Genomic DNA, 16838 nt, shown 5'->3' with positions numbered 1-16838 from the left:
TACTCAAGAAAATGCCTGTGTGTGTGTGTGTGTGTGTGTGTGTGTGTGTGTGTGTGTGTGTGTGTGTGTGTGTGTGTGTGTGTGTGTGTGTGTGTTTCTGAGTAAGCAGGAGGTGACATTGGATATGTTCACTGAAGTGCTCCTCCTAAAATTCCTTGTAAATTTCAATCTGATTGTGTGGAAGGTCGCTGCTAAACGTGTCACATAGTACACAAGAGAGGAAAAATGTTTTGTCTTCCTGCCTTTCCGAAACTCCAGGACTGTTTACATCTCAAGATGTGCCTGTGGATCAAACAATTAAAAAAATCAAGCCAACAGCAAAGTGCTAGAATCTACAGTTCCTCCCATGGCCTGCTGATACTGGAATCCAAAAGCAAGTAAGATCCCACCATGGTGTTTCAATTGGGTTGAGGTCTGGACTTTGACTAGGCCATTGTGTTCATTGGTGTGTTTGAGGTCATTGTCCTGTTGCATGAACCAGTTTGGCCAAGGTTTGGATGGCAGACAGATGGCCATTCCAGTTTTAATTAAGCCAAAACCAAAGTGCCTGAATCTGCAGTTCCTCTCATGGCCAGTTGATACTGGATCCAAAAGCGAGTAAATCCTCATAGACTCCCTTGTTAACAGGAATTTATGCTACCATGTTAGTTTTCAGAGATGTTTAGCTCCAATAGAAATAGGATGCACTTTCTTTTTAACATGACTGTATGCAGAGTCAATAATAATGAGTTTGCCTTCCAAAAAGCCAAGTGTGTGTAGCCTGATGGCAGGGATACTATGTGTAGACAGAGTACAGGTGTCTGTAAATTTAGAACAGAAAAGGAAGTGACAGCAGAATTCACCACAAAGAGGAAGACGAAAAACACCCATCAAAGATCAAAAATGCAACATGAGAGGTGGTTTTCATTATTTTTAACACCAAGTTTCACTTCACTCTAAAGAAGTTATTTGTGTAATATAATTCCTGTCTTCTCCACGTGCAGAGGCTGAACACACCAACCGCAGCCTGAACAAGGGTCACCAACAGCCTGCTGATGGTTGTACAAAGCAGCTATGGACTGTAAAACCAGTGCTGGTATCTTTAAAATATCCAACTAGATGACAATAAATACCATTTAGAGACTGGTACTACTATGGTTTTGCCCTCTATGGACAGCTTCCCCCCTTTGTGCCTTTGTTTCACTATACATAACTGAACCTCTATCACCAATATACACATAACATTACAGTCATGGTCATTATTTCATTGTTTCGTTGTTGTTAATATTGTTGTTAACATGCGAATAATTCAAAGGCCATTTAAAACATGTAAAACGTAAGTACTTCCACATTTGGAGTAATATTTTTTTTGTTTTGTATCAGATGACATGCTGACCCAAATTGCAAAAAAGCAGACATGCTGTTCTGCTCAAACCTGCCTATGTGATATGTGATCATATCTCAGGATTCAGCTGTCGACAGCCGCTTAGTCACTGGCAGCTGAGATCCAAGTGCTCTTTACATGACTTGCAAAGAAGAAACACTACCTGGGTGTGTTGGTCATTGTGATTTCCTTTGTAAACTGTCGAGATTTCCACAGTTCCTGTTTCCACGATCAAATTTCTGTAGAACTTTTTCTACAGCTAAACTTAGTGATTATTGGTTGTGACACAGTTTTGGCCCACTCTTCTATCCACAGCTTTTTAAGGTCACGAGTTTTTAGTCAGGTTGAGGTCTGGACTTTGACTGAACCATTGCTCCATCTTGATTTTCTTTTTCAGCCATTCTGTTGCAGATTTTCTGCTGTGTTTGAGGTGCTCACACTCAGCAATAATCAATTGTAATCAATAACTGATTATCAGCATCTGGCTGCTACTTATCCCTTTAAATCCCACGTAAGCAGTAAGTATTTTTCACAGCACTGCACTCAGTACTGTGGAAGCGTTGTTTTTTCATATGACTTTATGTATTCAGTTTTACTAACATGACATTACATATTGGGACTATTCTATTGACCAATGTGATCGTGCATGTATAAGCATGGAAAAACCCAAGGCATAAACACTTGTCTCTTTGGGGACTGGGAAAATACAGCAGAGAGAAGCATACTGCACCAGAGATGTACTGTTGAGATCGGTGAGGGACAGAGACACACATACACATACACACGTACATGTAGATAGAAATTCCTTGATTTACCAGCGAGATTATTACTACATCCAGTGATAACAAATCACAATGCAGTACAGCCTGACTCAACACGTGTTGAGGCATTCATCAGACTTTTACTTACTCCTATCGATAAAGAGAAACCTATACAAACAATTTGTTGTAACAGGCTGGTTAAACCTGTTCATCAAGCCCCAAGTGAAGCAGCAAAGAAAACAATAAGTGGTTTTGTTTCACAAACCACCTGTTTCATTCTTTTCAAGCCGGTCGTGTCACTTCCTGGTAAGAGGAATTTGACTCTGGTGAATAAACGGTGCAAAGAAACCCTGTAAGTGCACAATATCAGAGTTAATGTCAAGACTGAGTATGTCTTTGTTTGGATACGACGGAGCCCTGAGATGAAAAAAAAAAAGACGACCTCCAGTGAACATGACTACAATTATATTGTTCTCCAGTTCAGTTGTATTTATTTAACAGCAATTCATTAGAACAGTAATCTCACAGCGAGCTTATATTGTAAGGTAAAACTCTTTAATTCCAGTAGCGACAGTGGTGAGGAAGAACTAGTTTTTAAACTGGAAAGACCTCTGACAGCAGCAGTCAGAGGTCGCACGTCATAAATGCTGCAGATGGTCACACAGTTGCTGTGAACATGTTGCAAAAATCTTATTAGACAAAGTCACTTGTGCAGCAGGCAGCAGCTGATGACGGATGTGTTTGTAGCAGCTGGACATCCAGTTCCTTTCAGGCTGAGCCCTCACGAGCAGCTCCCCGACAGTCAAAATGCCAAATGTCAAACCATATGCTACACGTGTAAATGTGAGTGACCCCAGATGGTGTAAATCTGCACATGAAGCGAGCCGCAAAGCCACGCATTTCCCCTTTTTCTGTTTTCTTTCTGTCTGGTTTGACTGGACGGGTGGAGGCGGGCAGCAGGCTCTGGCTTCTCTTTTTCAGTTTCGTCGCTTGACTCCCACATAGCCCTTCCTGTCAAACATCAGAGCCCTATCCCGTCTTATGTTTATGAATAATCGACCAGCAGGAGGTTGATCAGGGCCCGATGCAGTCATCGTTGACATCATCGCTGTGCATCACACCATTACGATGGGGTGCTAATGCATCATCATCAGTTAGTGGAAGAGGGTGAAGCATCTTAGTGTCAATGATTCTGTGATTAAGACTTTTGTTTTTCACTTCTAGTTTAGTATATGAATATTGAAATGCTAGAAAGTGAGTGTGCAGCCACTAAATGTTGCTTAATTCCAAGGCAATGCGACAGATCTAGAGACGTTCATTCTCCATCCTGATGGCCTGAAGGTTTTTTCTGAGTCTCTGAGAGTTTAACCTCAAAGTTTAAGCTGTAATCTTGAATCAAAGAGATCTAAATAAAAAAATTAGTCATCTACAGAAATGTAAACAGTATAGAGGGGGTTAAAAAACACATCCTGCGGTTTAACAAGAAGTCAGACCACAAAAGAAAATGTTTAGGAAGTGAACTTTATTTAAATAAATAGCCACATAAATAAACAACTTTCTTCAACTAACATTTCTTCTCCTTCCTTCCTCCCTCCTTCTGTTCCTCTTTATAACCTGACACACACACACACACACACACATCCACACGCATGCATCCATACACACAAAGACGTGCTCATGCTCACACAGTCAAGTAACAAATCAGGAAAAAAAACAAAAAAAAAAAACATGAAATACTTCTTATCCAAAGTTTATCACAAGGGTAATTTTACAGGTTTGCATCGAAAGTCTTAGTGTTTCAAAAGATTTGTGATTTTTTTTCCCATCATGAGAAAAAAACGAAAGAAAAAAAAATCAGCAATAAGAAATATGAGTAAAGTGCAAATCTCGCTTGTTTAGATAGCAAGTTCAAAGGTCAAAGAAAATATCAAAGGGGACGTCTGAGGAAATGTCCTGTAATGGAGCCATCGATCGTTTTTTCTTCAGTGTGGGGATCAGAGAGGAGGGGCTGGGGGTGGGGCAATCTGACTGCAGTTTGTTCAGGCAAAGGCACAGGTGTTGAAGTGAGTGCAATAAACCGAAGGGGGGGGGAGTCAGGGGGGGTCAATATAATCAAAATTGCACGTTTTCAAAAAAAGAACCGGGCTCGAAAAGACACAGCTCTCACCTACAAGATGTTTCACAGACATGAGACAGCTAACTACACTCACATTAATACACATCTGTTACAGCTTTCAAACACCTTAACTCGACTGCCTGCACATGCAATTCAGTGCAGGACATCTGTGTCTATTTCAAGCTACTACTGAGCAACTGAAGAAAGTTCCACTTCCTGCACATTATGGTATTGCTATGTTCTGATTGTTTTCTTCTTCTTCTTTTTTCTTTCTTTCTTTTTTTTTTTTTTTAGAAAAGTACAAAACAAACACTACCATGGTCCTCATAGTAACAGCTAGAGATACCCACAATACACGTAGCATTAGGATTTGGTGGCAGCGGGAGTTTTTCTTTTCTTTTCTTTTGTCTCACAGCAAAAGGCTAAGGAGATCGTGTGAAATTGGTTCGCTACACCACCACGCTACATCTTGGAGACAGCATTCAAAGAGGAAAGTCAGTAGTGTGTCTTTTGACAGATCCTCTATTTCTTGTGCTGTTGAGTCTTTGGTAAAACCCAAATTCTTCCTTTCGGATCTACAAGCATGCTGCGTGAATAAAAAAAGCAAAAAAACAACAAAAAAAAACCCAGAACAGCATTTTGAAATGCCTCGAGCCTCTTCTCTAAGTCACTACAGTATCATAAGAAGTACCTCTTCTAGTCAGCTAGCTAGCACGGCAAGATGAAACACACACAAACAAAAAAAAGAAAGACGAACACAAAACCTCAGGCAAGTACACGTGGAGTTTTTGACCATCCTATGTTAAGCCTCATTTCCATTGGTTTTTTTCATGTAAAATATTGCACTGTTCCCACAGTCTTTGTTCCGTACGAAAAACCCTCTTTCTCTGATATTCAACCTGCTCATTAGCGTTTAAAGGTTTTTCTTAACCTTTCCAAATTGTTGCCTGAGGAGGTAGTAATAGCATCTAAAAAGAAAGGTGCTTATCAGACAAAGGAGAGGGAGGGGTATGGATCCACACATGTAGGGTGCTACCAGGCTGACTGATGTACCTGCTGTGCTTTAACTCAACCAGCAAAACACCGTCTTCACTCAGTTTTGGCTGATGAGGGTGTAGCAGTCTTTTTGCAGCTTGAGGTAAAAGCAGCGTTTTGCGTCACTAAAATTAACAATCTTGCACAGAAAAAACAAACGGGGAAAAAAAAAAAAATCACAGTTTCAGTAAAAATAAAAATCGTCTCCTTCGGTGTGAGTAAGCTTAGGTTACTATACTGCGTGTTCACTGCACTGCTACAGAGAAGTGTCTCTTCAGGAAGGTGAACAAAGTGGGGAGACTGAAAATAATATGAATTTTGGTCTTCTGTCCAGGCAAGTGAAAAACACTGAGAGCGCTTACACAAGTGGCAAAAAAAACAAACAAACAGGAAAAAATGGAAGAGCGAACTTTCCTGTTAAAAAAAAGATCAAAAAGTAAATCTAGACAGCATAAAAATGTGAGAGTGACTCAGCAACGTCAGCTATTCAAGTGAGTCCATCAGAGCCGAGGAGAGTCTGTCAGTCTGTTATTGCTTCTCTGGCTGTTACGAATCGAACACTTCATCCAGAGTTTGGTTTATTGCTTAGTCTTTAGCTTATACGATTAGAAAAAACACATACACACAGCGAACACGTGTGCAGACACATTCTCACGTGTACCCCATAAAGACAAATTCGTCACTCGCGTCTGCTTTTTTTGTTGTTCTTCACTTCTGCTCTCTTTTCTTCTGCGCTCAGCATCAAGTCTTTTTTGGCTCTTCCACCAAGAGAACATTCGCCGGTCTCGCTTGACCGATGATTTACTTCACCATCACACAGCTGCTGAGCTGCTGCTGTCCAGACATACCCAGCTCCTGCATGTCGGGGTCTGTGCCGGAGACCGAGCCCATCCTCCACATGGCTGACTTGGACAGGATGGGGAAATTGCCTTGTGCTGCAGACTGTTGACGGAGGCCAGTGTGGTGGTTAGGGTGGGGTTGCTGGCTGATGTGTAGACGTGCCTCGAGAAGGTAGGCAGCAGAGGCCACGGGGGACAGAGAAGAGGAGTAGCAGGGTGAGGATGAGCAGCCTGTGGCGGAGGTCTCGAGGGTCTGTTGCCAGGGACCCTGCTGCAGACCCACTGAAGCCTGCTGAGCAGGCAGGACGGGTTGAGCAGGGTTGTCAAACATGGAGGAGGAAGCAAACACGGTAGTAGGCGGAGGAGATGGTGACTGTTGGTGTGCCAAGAAGAGCAGGGGCTTCTGTTGAGGTCCTGTCTGAGGGGCTTGGACCTGAGGCTGTGGTTGGTGCTTAATCTGCAGCATTCTGGGAAATGAGATGAGATTTGTTATCAACAGCTCGACTTGGGGTTCAATTGTTTGTAGTTTATGAAATTAACAATCCCATAATGCTTTGTGCTCCTGCAATAATGTGACTCACCTTTGCTGGTGCAGCACCTCCTCCAGCATGCTGCGGTGCTCAGAGAGAGCTGGACCCAGTGATCCCCGGCTACCGCGGTTACAGGAGGGTGATGGGGCAGCCTGCCTCGTCAGACCCTTGATCTTATTCAATCCCAGAAGTCCTTTAGTGCGCGTGTTTTTCCTCAGCTGCTGGCGGAAAGCTTTGAGGCCTGCGTGAAGGCATGGGAAACTGTTATGCAATGCAGCGTTGATCCTACTACATGCTACGTGTGAGAAAACCTGAATACCAGCTTAGGCAGGTGGCATACAGGAAATGATTTCACGATCATGCGTGTGTACCTTGTGTGAGGGAGGTGTCAGAGGCTCTGCGACCCTCCTGGAAGCTGGCAGGGGGCAGGCTGCCCTGGGCCTGGGGCAGGAGGTGGGAAGAGAGAGCCAGGGGAGCTCCAGCAGACAGCAGAGCTCCTCCCTCAGCCCCCGAGGCCCGAAGTGTTGCCACCCCACCTACAGCAGCTTGCAAAGTGGGGGCAGGACTGGAAGAAGACTTCAGGCAGCTGTCAGAGGAGGCACCATCTGAGGGGCTGACCACGATACCTAAAGAAACAGGAGAGGTCAAGACTCTGCATCGCTACAAGAATGAAGAACGTGCGTGCGCATGTATATTATACTAACATGGAGGGTTGCACTGGTGGAAACGGGCGGAGACCTCAGCCAGAGTGTGTCTGCGAGAGGTGGTGGTTGGAGGGAGCAGGGGCCCAAGAGTTTGCGTCGCCTCCTCCTCCTCCAGGTCTCTGGGTCGCACCTCTTCGCTGATGCTTGTCTCCAGCAGGCTGTTGGGTGAAATGGAGCGGTTCCAGAGCAATCTGTTCAGACTGGCCTCCACTGGAAACACTACACGCTGAAAAGGAAGGAGGTTGACTGTTAGCCACTGACTGCTAGCAGGGCAGGGCAGCTTTTGCATTTGGTCTATTAGTATAGATGCAAGAGAGCGTACTATTCAAGAAATTTACCTGAAACAATCCAGCTTGGTCACACTCGACCTCTGAGTACACCGGGGGGGTGTTTTTGGTTGGAAGTGAAAACGCTGTTGTTCTAAAACTCTCAGTGGACTCCATGATCACCTAGAAGGAAGCAGAAAGCACAGAGATTATTAAACTTCATGCAAGTAAGAATGGAGATTGATAGTCAGCTACATGCAGCTATAGTGCTGACCTCTGGGCTTGTGGAGTCGGAGGTGCTCCTTGGTCTCTGGCTCCATGTTCCACACTGGCGGCTCAGCTGCTGTGCACGATGCTCCCGCACTCGCTCCAGCAGCAGGTAGTAGATGGCAGAGAAGTGGTTGTAGCTGCTGCTCTGCAGAGACTGAAGATAAGGTCAGAAGATTAGTCATTTTGCCATTTTGTTTACTTTCTGTGGCTTGTAATGACAGTTTATAACCAGTGCTCTCTCTTTATAGCTTTCCTTAGCACCTCTTTAAAACTTTTAAGGGAAAGACAAATATAGCTGCATATATCTGCATTTATATATTTGGAGATGACAGAGTGAGAAATCTATATTTAAATACAGAATAAGGTCTTTGAAGGAATACAATGTAGGTTCAACTTAAGAGAGAATGAAAACTTAGCTGCAGCCTACCCGCTGCCTGTAAACCCGTAAACTGAGTATTTTTACTGTGACTGCAACACTTTCATAAAACCACTAAACACATTTTGATTCTTGTTCAGTCACCTCGATAGTCCTCTGACGGTCGATGCCCAGTGTGTTCATGATTCCCAGCACGGGTTCGCTGTAGTCGCCCAGGTTGGAATTGTACTCCGTGAGGGGATGGCTGAGGATCTGGTGGGCAGCTGACGGATCCGCCATCATCCAGCGGTGTTGCTTGATCTGAGCAATGCTGATCCTTTTGGCTGGATCCACCACCAGCATTTTACGGATCAGATTCTCACAGTCTAAAGGACGCAAACAGTGAATGAGTCTCTGTATGTAGTTTACACCGTTTTAGTAATTTGCGGTAATTGTTGTCGGGATAATTTATACCTTGTGACATAAAGAAAGGGATTCTGAATCGTCCCTCGGTGACTCTCTGCCGGAGCGCGGGAAGGCTGGCTCCGTCGAACGGAAGAGAGCCGCAGACGAGGACATAAAGCACGACGCCGAGACTCTGCGAAGCAAAGAGCAAAAAGGAGAATGTAATCACGATTATGTAAATGTCATCGCTTCCTCTGTCAGTAATGCCATATTACATTCCCGGAGCTTACCCAAATATCCAGCTGAGGCCCCTCATACTCCTTCCCTTCAAACACTTCAGGGGCAGCATAAGGCGGGCTGCCACACCACGTAGACAGAGGCTCCCCTGCATTGTAGAAGTTTCCAAATCCAAAGTCTGCACACAGACGCAAGTGTAGAACAACTTTTTTTAATCAAACTTGTTTGCTTTCCATTCCAGCTTGAAGCGCTGCAGGCCCTATAGCGCAGATTTATTACTGTTCATGGTGTGTTACGTAATTTATCATCATGAGATATTCATCAACACTTCAAAGTAAGCTCGGGTTAACATATCTTCTCATACAAAAGACTGACTGTTTTCCTGTTTCTGATAATTTGGCTCTACAGTTTCTTCATGTAAAAGCGTGTGATTGTGTGCTGAGCTCATTTCCTCTGGTTGATGCTTGTCTTAGTAAAATGAGTGAATAATTAACATTTAATTAGCACATAGATGGCACAACAATGATTTAATTAGAATCCCAGAGCACCAAATACGTTCTTCAGGCGTAAACTGAACAGAATACAGAAACAGCAAGTAGGTACAGAAGGACGTTGTTGCATTAAAAACCATTAACACTGCATCTCATCACCTTCCCGCCAGCCAACACTGAGAATATGATCGACCTACCGGCCAGTTTGATATTCATGTTGGCATCCAGCAACAAGTTCTCAGTTTTTAGGTCACGGTGAACGATGTGGTGCCGATGGCAGTAGTCCACCGCGGCGAGGATCTGCCAGAACTTCTTTCGTGCTTCATCTTCACTCAAGCGGCCATTTGAGGTTAGGTGGTCTGCAGGGAGAGAGGATCCAGACTATCAGGATCAGACTCTTAGGAGGGTCTATTATGAGGTTACTTCCTTTTTCCATGCTTTTATTTTGCCAGTGGCCTTTTAATTGTCATGGAGGGTTAAAATTAACCTCTGTGTTTCTGGGTGTGCTATGTATCTTTGTGAATGCAAATGAAAAGGCTTAAGGCTTCACTCACCAAACATCTCTCCATTCTTTGCATACTCTGTCACAATATACAGCATGTCTTTGGTCTCCATGACCTAAGAGAGAAAAAGAGAAAAAAACAATGAGTGTAACTGTGTCATGGATAACCATATTTCAAAGTTCAAGTCGTTCCCAGTGTTTCATCGTAGCACGTTCCAGCATTTATAACCACCACATTCCTCATTTGCAAATGTCTCCATACACACATAAAATTAAAAAAACACCAACACCCTGTTTTCCATTATATGCCCTGTTGCATAAGTAAACCGTCAGTGACTTCCCGCGCGCATTTTCCTCATGTCTTAAAACCCGTTTACACACGTCAATACAGACCCAAAAAGGAATGCGTAACATTCAGACTCAAACCAGCTGATCAAATGCTTGGGAATGTTTTTCTTGAGGCTGATACCAGCTGGCAGTGGATGCTAGTGTTGAATTTCAAGCTTCCCCCTATCTCTTTATATCTATGAAAACAGAGCGAGGCACATTCACATGGGCTGTTCACATGGTGTATCAGAAACACTCAAAGTGCAATCACTCAGAGCTCAACGCACTTTGTGGGACGGAAAGACGTAATTCCCGGTTCTTTCCTGGAGCTCACACAAGGCCTCCGTTTCCCATGAGAGCCCTCAGGGACAGAGCACTTGAGCTAAAAAGGTTGCACAACAAAGCAATTATCGTCAGATGACAAAGTCCTGTCTGGATAAAGCTGCTGGCCAACTCCTAAATTGAATGTCACCAAATTCCAGTGAATGGCGGAGCTTAATTCTTTTCAGCCACCGGGCCCTTTAGAAAACCAGACAACGGTGATTCAATACACCAAGGTCCCCAAGCGGGCACAAGTCTTTATCTGCGAGATAGGGCAGCTCCCTGTCACCTTGAGGTGCAGCTGACGTCACTGTTGCGAAGAACAGCCATGGCGCGTCAAGGGCCCCCAGTCACCCCCGAATAAAGATAAACCCTTTAACATTCATATTGGACTCCTCATTTTCCATAAGGTCAATTTAAGGTTGCTAAAAGCTGCATAATGGGAGCATAAAATTAAAAAAAGAAAAAAATCCATGAGATTTCAGTGGAATTTAAAGCGATAAGACGGGCGGTTTATGCAAACAAACAATGAGCGGGAGAGAGACTTCAATGACCTTTCAGTTTAGAGGAATTGTTTTGGTTCCCGTGAGACAAAAAAAAAAAAAGTGGAAGCAGCAGCTGATTTATCGTGAGGTCTCCCAAAAAACTGCAGGGATACTAGAGGATGTAATCTACAGATCACAAGATGGTCTTATGTCAGTACCCTCCCTTTGTGCAGGAAGGAGAAAGAGGAGGTGATGAGGGTTGCTAACAACCATCTGACTAACATCACCTTGAACAACCCAAGGCCAGGAAGAAATTAACAAGGGACAGAGGACAGACAGCACAGCAGTGATACAACACCACAAACCTACAGATTATCATCTCACTCTATCACAAAACAAAGACTGTCAGATCAAAAATGGTCTTTTAAATAAAATTGTTTTTTTTTATTATCATTCTATCTTTTAAATTAATGAATTCCATCTCATGTTTTTCCACATAATCTAACAGAAGTGTTAGGCTTCTTTCATGGTTAATCTGTCTTTACACTCACTTGACGCATCTGAATAATGTATAAAGCATGAATGCCTTTAAACTATTTTGCATATTGGTGTGTGTCAGAAGAGACGATCATGTACTGGGGATTTCAATTTCTATTTTATTTGTGCTTACACGTCTTAAGCGATGCATTTTTCTGTCTGCATTATGGTTAATTTGTTGAGTGTTTGGATGTTTCTTTTTCTTTTTAACATATGAAAAATTTTGATATCCTCTTTAAATTGTTTGTACCATCAGTGTGAAGCATTAAAAACTGTCTGTGTGGTCTTGTGAGATGAATAGAAGGAGGTTTCTAAATTTAAAAAAAAAATGCTTCCATTAATACTTTTATTAAAAAAAAAACAAACAGTGGACATTTATGATGTTCAATTTCTTTATTACGTTTTTTCTCTTCTAGAAATTCCTAGGAATAATATTATCCCCTTGTTTCTGCAGTCTAGACATGATTTCATGGTAAGAGCTGCTCAGCCATTTAAAACCAGATACGAACTAATTCTGAAAAGTAGCAAACAACAGAGAACAAAGCAAAAGGCAGAAAAAATCCAGAATGAAAAAAAAAGAGAAAGGGCATTGTGTGTCTGTTTGCATGGGTGTGTGTTTGTTGCCAGACGCGTGCCGCGGTGCTTGCGAGGTCAGCTGAGGGTGGAAAAGCGGATTCTTTCGACTAAGTCTTCAATTTGATTAGCAGTAAAGCAGCGCTTTGCTGTGGGGTAGCCTTCACGTGACATGCACACACATTGCAGTGGTTTAAACAGGTGCTAATTAGGCTTAAAGTCCAGACCTGTGGATGTTTTGGTAATTAGTCGCCTGCCTGCTCTGTTTCCCATATCTCTGCCATCACCTCTTCCTTCAAACAACTGAAGAAATCTTAGAAATGCAATGCTCTTAGCAGTGGCTGGTACCGATGACTGTTCTCTCTCTAACAAGCACACATACGCATACAGGGAGGTCAAAGGGGATTGCACTAATGCTGTTCTGCAGTACTTATGACTCAGTATACTCTGAGAATCGGCAAGCTGGTTAAAACCAGGCAACAAATGGTCCTTAAAGGCAGTGCTCTGCAGCGCACCAGTGCTGTTTAAGGGAAAATATTTTTTTCCTCAATTTGCAAAGGCTTCCTTCCACACCAGCGCATTTTACTCAAATTCTCATGCATGCATTTAGACCAGCTCCCTGCAGACCAGCATACAGTCCGGCTACCGTGAGGGCGTAACACAGGTTGAATTACACACGCAGCATTCTGCACTGCACACAACGACATTTCAGAGAGCAGAGAGAGGTTAGCCACAATACACACCTGGTAGAGCTTGATGATATGAGGGTGGTTCAACAGCTTCATTATCTGCACTTCTCTGTAGATCTTTTCGAGGTTGGAAGGATTCAACCTGGTTTTATCGATGATCTTGATTGCCACCTTAAAAATGGGGGGGGGGGGGGGGGAATCGTGGTTAAAAATTGCAAATTTCAAAAGAAAGGCCAGAAAAAAAGCTGCAAGTAGAAATTAATAATATTAACAATGATATTAAAGCAGCTGACCTGTGTTTTAGTGACTTTGTGCCTGGCCAGTTTCACCACTGCAAAGTTCCCTTTCCCCAGGGTCCGGATGATTTCATAGAAGCCGACCTGCAGCGGCCTCCCCTGGGCAGGGCTCGACTGAGCTCCCCGGTTGGTTTCTGTCATGATTACCATGGCGTACCAACAGACTGGGGTTACAGCACTGTGATAAACGAACCTGCAGAGACAGCGGTGCACATTACTCATTTTATTGCATTTGTGTAAAAATTCACTTGCTAGAAGCTTTTGTTCCGCGTGTAACGAGCATTTGGTGTGAAAACACAGACGAATTAAAATTATTATATGATCACTTTATCGAAACATTGTTGGTGTAATAAACGAGTTAAGCTGGAAATACGACTACAATCTCGTTACAGGTGTACAAATACGTGTAATATATATAAACAAGCCCGCTGATATTCATTCATTGGGTACAAAGAGATCTACACAAATAGGTTTCACTAACCTATAAGAAAAAGCGACACTTTCACGACTATTAAGAAAAAGAGGCTGAATAATATGTAAAAAAAAATAGTCTATATATACATGTAGAAAACTAAAAAAGAGAGAGAGAGGCAGAGAGAAAGAGACTTTGGCTGAGTTGTAAAATTACCAGTTTTCCTATTAAGTGACAATGAGCCAGTAAAATGTGAGTTATCGAGAGTAATTCTTACCTTACAACGATAATAACCACCTTCTCTCACACTTCAGGCAGCTCTCGGACGAAATGTCAACCATTCCACAAACAGAGCTCCGGATAAACAACGAGACAAAAAGGAAAAACTGCGGGCAACACGCGCGGGGTAACTTTTTCCTTTGACTTTCTACAACAAGTCTTGAGGCCGGGACCAGGCTGCGGCCGGTGTGTGTGCCTGTAAGCTCCGCCGGAATGCAGAGCTGAGGGCTTCGGCACTCACAGGGGGAACTCCTCCTCCTCCTCCTCCCTCCTCTCCTCGCCACCATAACAAATTGATACCCACCTTATTAACGTCACACCCGCGTCAGAGCTTCGAGCTGGGTGCAAGGCAAGGCCGGACCCGAGCGCAAGGAAAGGGTTGCTGGGCAACCGCGCGGCTCGGGCGCACGGTGACGCGAGTGCTGATGGAGGGGTTGCTTGGAGATGGGGACGGTGACGTCAGTCGTAAAGATGTGTCACCACGTGATGTTTCCCTCTGCCGGGCTCGTAGCTCGCGGGCTCTCGCCACAGAGCGGCTGCGCGCGCGGCTCCGACAGGAACAGAAACAGAAAGCAACTGGTGTTCGTCAGCCGCGCGGTCTCTGCTGCTCACGGGGCACTTTAGACTCTGCTGCGCTCGGAAAATACAAACACAGAGCCAATAAGTGCGCCATTACAGTAATTATTGTAAATTAAAATAACGCATTCAGACTTTGAATGCGTTATTTTAATTTACAGTAATTACTGTAAGCCGATTAGGCTGAATTAATACACACACACACACACACACACACATATATATATAGATATATATATATATATATATATGTGTGTGTGTGTGTGTGTGTAAACCATAACATAGTAAAGTACATTTAATAAGTAAAGTCAGTTATAATAAAAACCTTTGCTCAACACTTTGTCCATTTGACTTAGCAGGTTAAGGAAATTTAATCGAATTTAAATACAATTTAGAAATAGTTTGAGGTGATGGATCATTACATGTGGCATGATCCACATAAAATGCTGGTAAACCATTAGTAAAATGGTAATGGGTTCTGAAAGGTTGAAATTATTCATTTGCTATGAATCAAATTATGTGAGCTACAAGTAAAGCTTTTTTTGTTTGCTTTTTCTTTCTTTATGAACTTGTGGGTGGCCGATAGGAACGCCACGCTGGATCTTGGTGTAAGCTAAGCCCCCCCCCACCCCCATTTATTCTGCTTCTGGATTGTTTGTGAAACATCGCCTTTCCCTGGAAATGATGGACACAGACCAGTGGATGTGTGCTGCCGAGTTTCAGCAATCAGAGCAGTTGTGTGTGTCTTCCTTTCCTTTTCCCTTTGAGCTGCAGCTTAAAGCTTACTGGGGGATTTTCCTGCAGACGTGCACTTTTGCCAGTCAACATGGGGGGAAAAGAAAACAGCTGAGGTCATTAGTATAAATCCAGGTTACATCCAATGCAAGTTAAAGATGTTGTGGTTGAGTGTGTTTCTGCTGTTGCTATGCAAAGTACTCCTGATTACCAAGCAGTCAAACCGAGAACATATACAAGATGATGGCCAAAGACAAAGTTAGAAAAAGAGTGGCAGAACTTAAACAGAAGGAGAAACCTGCAGAGTCTATGCGATATTAATGGACATGTAACGCCGCATAGTATGCTCAGAATAAAAGCCGGTGTAAAATACCAAATATCGCATTCAGTAGAGATGTAGACTCTTCGCTCACGCAATCTGAAATGTTAAAGGAATGCAAATCACATGCAAAATGTCCCAACTGAAAGGTCACACAATATTTTGATGCACACTTGCAACAAAACCACACAGCCCACTCTGCTTCTCATCACGCCAGTTTCATAACCAAATGTCTACCTGATGTTATTTGAATGTGCGCCTCACTTGCATGTTGCAGTTGTTGTATTTCCTGAGTGTGTGCAAAGCAGGCAGGCACAGTTATATAAACTGTGTCGTGCTGGTGCCAGAGCTCCCTTGTCTGAGCGCATCCTGATGTTTCACATGAAATTTTTGGATTTAATACGAGTACAACGGTGGCCACATGACAGTATATTAAATTCACCTTTTTATTTGTCGAGATTCTGGGCTCACACAAGTCACAACGTCAGGAGAGGTTTGACCTTATAAGAGTGATGAGATTGGCATTTGAATCAAAAGGTCTAATTTAGATCAATTCAGATCAAGTTAACTTTAGCTTGCTGTTCAGACTGGCTAAAAAAAGGGTGTCAAAACAGAAAGAAAGCTGCACCTGACACATTGTGCATGTACCTTAACTGTCATTGTAAAACCTAACAACTTTTTCCTAATTTCCCACTTATTTGTAGAGTCAAGGCGCCTTGACTCTACAAATAAGTGGGAAATTAGGAAAAAGTTGTTAGGTTTTACATCCATATGCATATAACTTTAGTGACTTTAAAGGAGAATAATTGTGCATGCATTCATAGAAGAAACAGCATTGCAGAAGTAAGGTAAATGTGCATATATATTTACATGCTAATGATGGAAATCATTGTGTGAGTGTTCCTCCTATATGCTGCTATAAGCATAAGTGAGGCCCTTTATTTGCTGCCACTTCCACTGGCACGTTCTCAAAGAGAAACAACTTCCCTTTCTGGAAATGACGTGAGTGGGATCCCTTTTGCACGCGTGAGGCTCGTTTTTTGTCTTTCACACACACAAATACACACACAGACACTGCAAAGTTTCTTATGATCTGAGTTGTCACAGTCCACATGCTGTTTTTTCATCAGTGTGGCTTTGTGCTTGCGTGTGAGTGTTTATCGTGTCAACATTGATGCTGTTAAGGTTGAGGTATTTCCTGTGTGTGCACAACAGAATATGTTTTTATTCCTGCTATCAGTCGTTTGCAAAATATCAGCAAAGGACGCATATATGTTTGGCTGACTAATGATTTTCTTTTATCTTACTGATATCGGTTCTTTATCTCAGTGATATCTGTTATCGTTACATACTGAAACAGGTGACTAATCAGGCACATTACACTGCATGGTGTGCTGCCGCAAAGATGAGGAGCC

At 43.0% G+C, this 16838-nt stretch overlaps 1 protein-coding gene across 1 annotated transcript; it reads right to left on the bottom strand.

Moving 5' to 3' along the window:
• Window positions 1-3628: 3628 nt before the first annotated feature.
• sik1 (salt-inducible kinase 1) lies at window positions 3629-14056 on the bottom strand. The gene is made up of 14 exons (XM_040005465.1): window positions 13792-14056; window positions 13100-13295; window positions 12861-12977; window positions 9927-9990; window positions 9570-9731; window positions 8935-9059; window positions 8714-8837; window positions 8405-8625; window positions 7889-8038; window positions 7687-7797; window positions 7349-7574; window positions 7016-7270; window positions 6696-6885; window positions 3629-6581 (listed from the first exon to the last, which is right to left on the bottom strand). The coding sequence occupies exons 2-14, from the start codon at window positions 13250-13252 to the stop codon at window positions 6077-6079; spliced, it is 2403 nt and encodes an 800-aa protein (XP_039861399.1). The 5' UTR covers window positions 13253-13295; window positions 13792-14056; the 3' UTR covers window positions 3629-6076.
• Window positions 14057-16838: the final 2782 nt, after the last annotated feature.

The sequence above is a fragment of the Simochromis diagramma genome, unplaced genomic scaffold (assembly GCF_900408965.1).
Source record: "Simochromis diagramma unplaced genomic scaffold, fSimDia1.1 OVJJ01000501.1, whole genome shotgun sequence".
NCBI lineage: Eukaryota > Metazoa > Chordata > Actinopteri > Cichliformes > Cichlidae > Simochromis > Simochromis diagramma.
The sequence above is the reverse complement of the archived record's forward strand: the minus strand, read 5'-3'. Positions and strand labels throughout refer to the sequence as shown.

Bases quoted from the DNA above. Each gene is read 5' to 3' on its own strand.
- sik1 (XM_040005465.1), bottom strand. From the start codon at position 13,252: ATGGTAATCATGACAGAAACCAACCGGGGAGCTCAGTCGAGCCCTGCC. The intron at 8,838-8,934 runs GTAAGCTCCGGG...TTTGCTTCGCAG, and splicing joins GGCCTCAGCTGGATATTTGG to AGTCTCGGCGTCGTGCTTTA. The intron at 7,798-7,888 runs GTCAGCACTATA...GCTTCCTTCTAG, and splicing joins CCGACTCCACAAGCCCAGAG to GTGATCATGGAGTCCACTGA.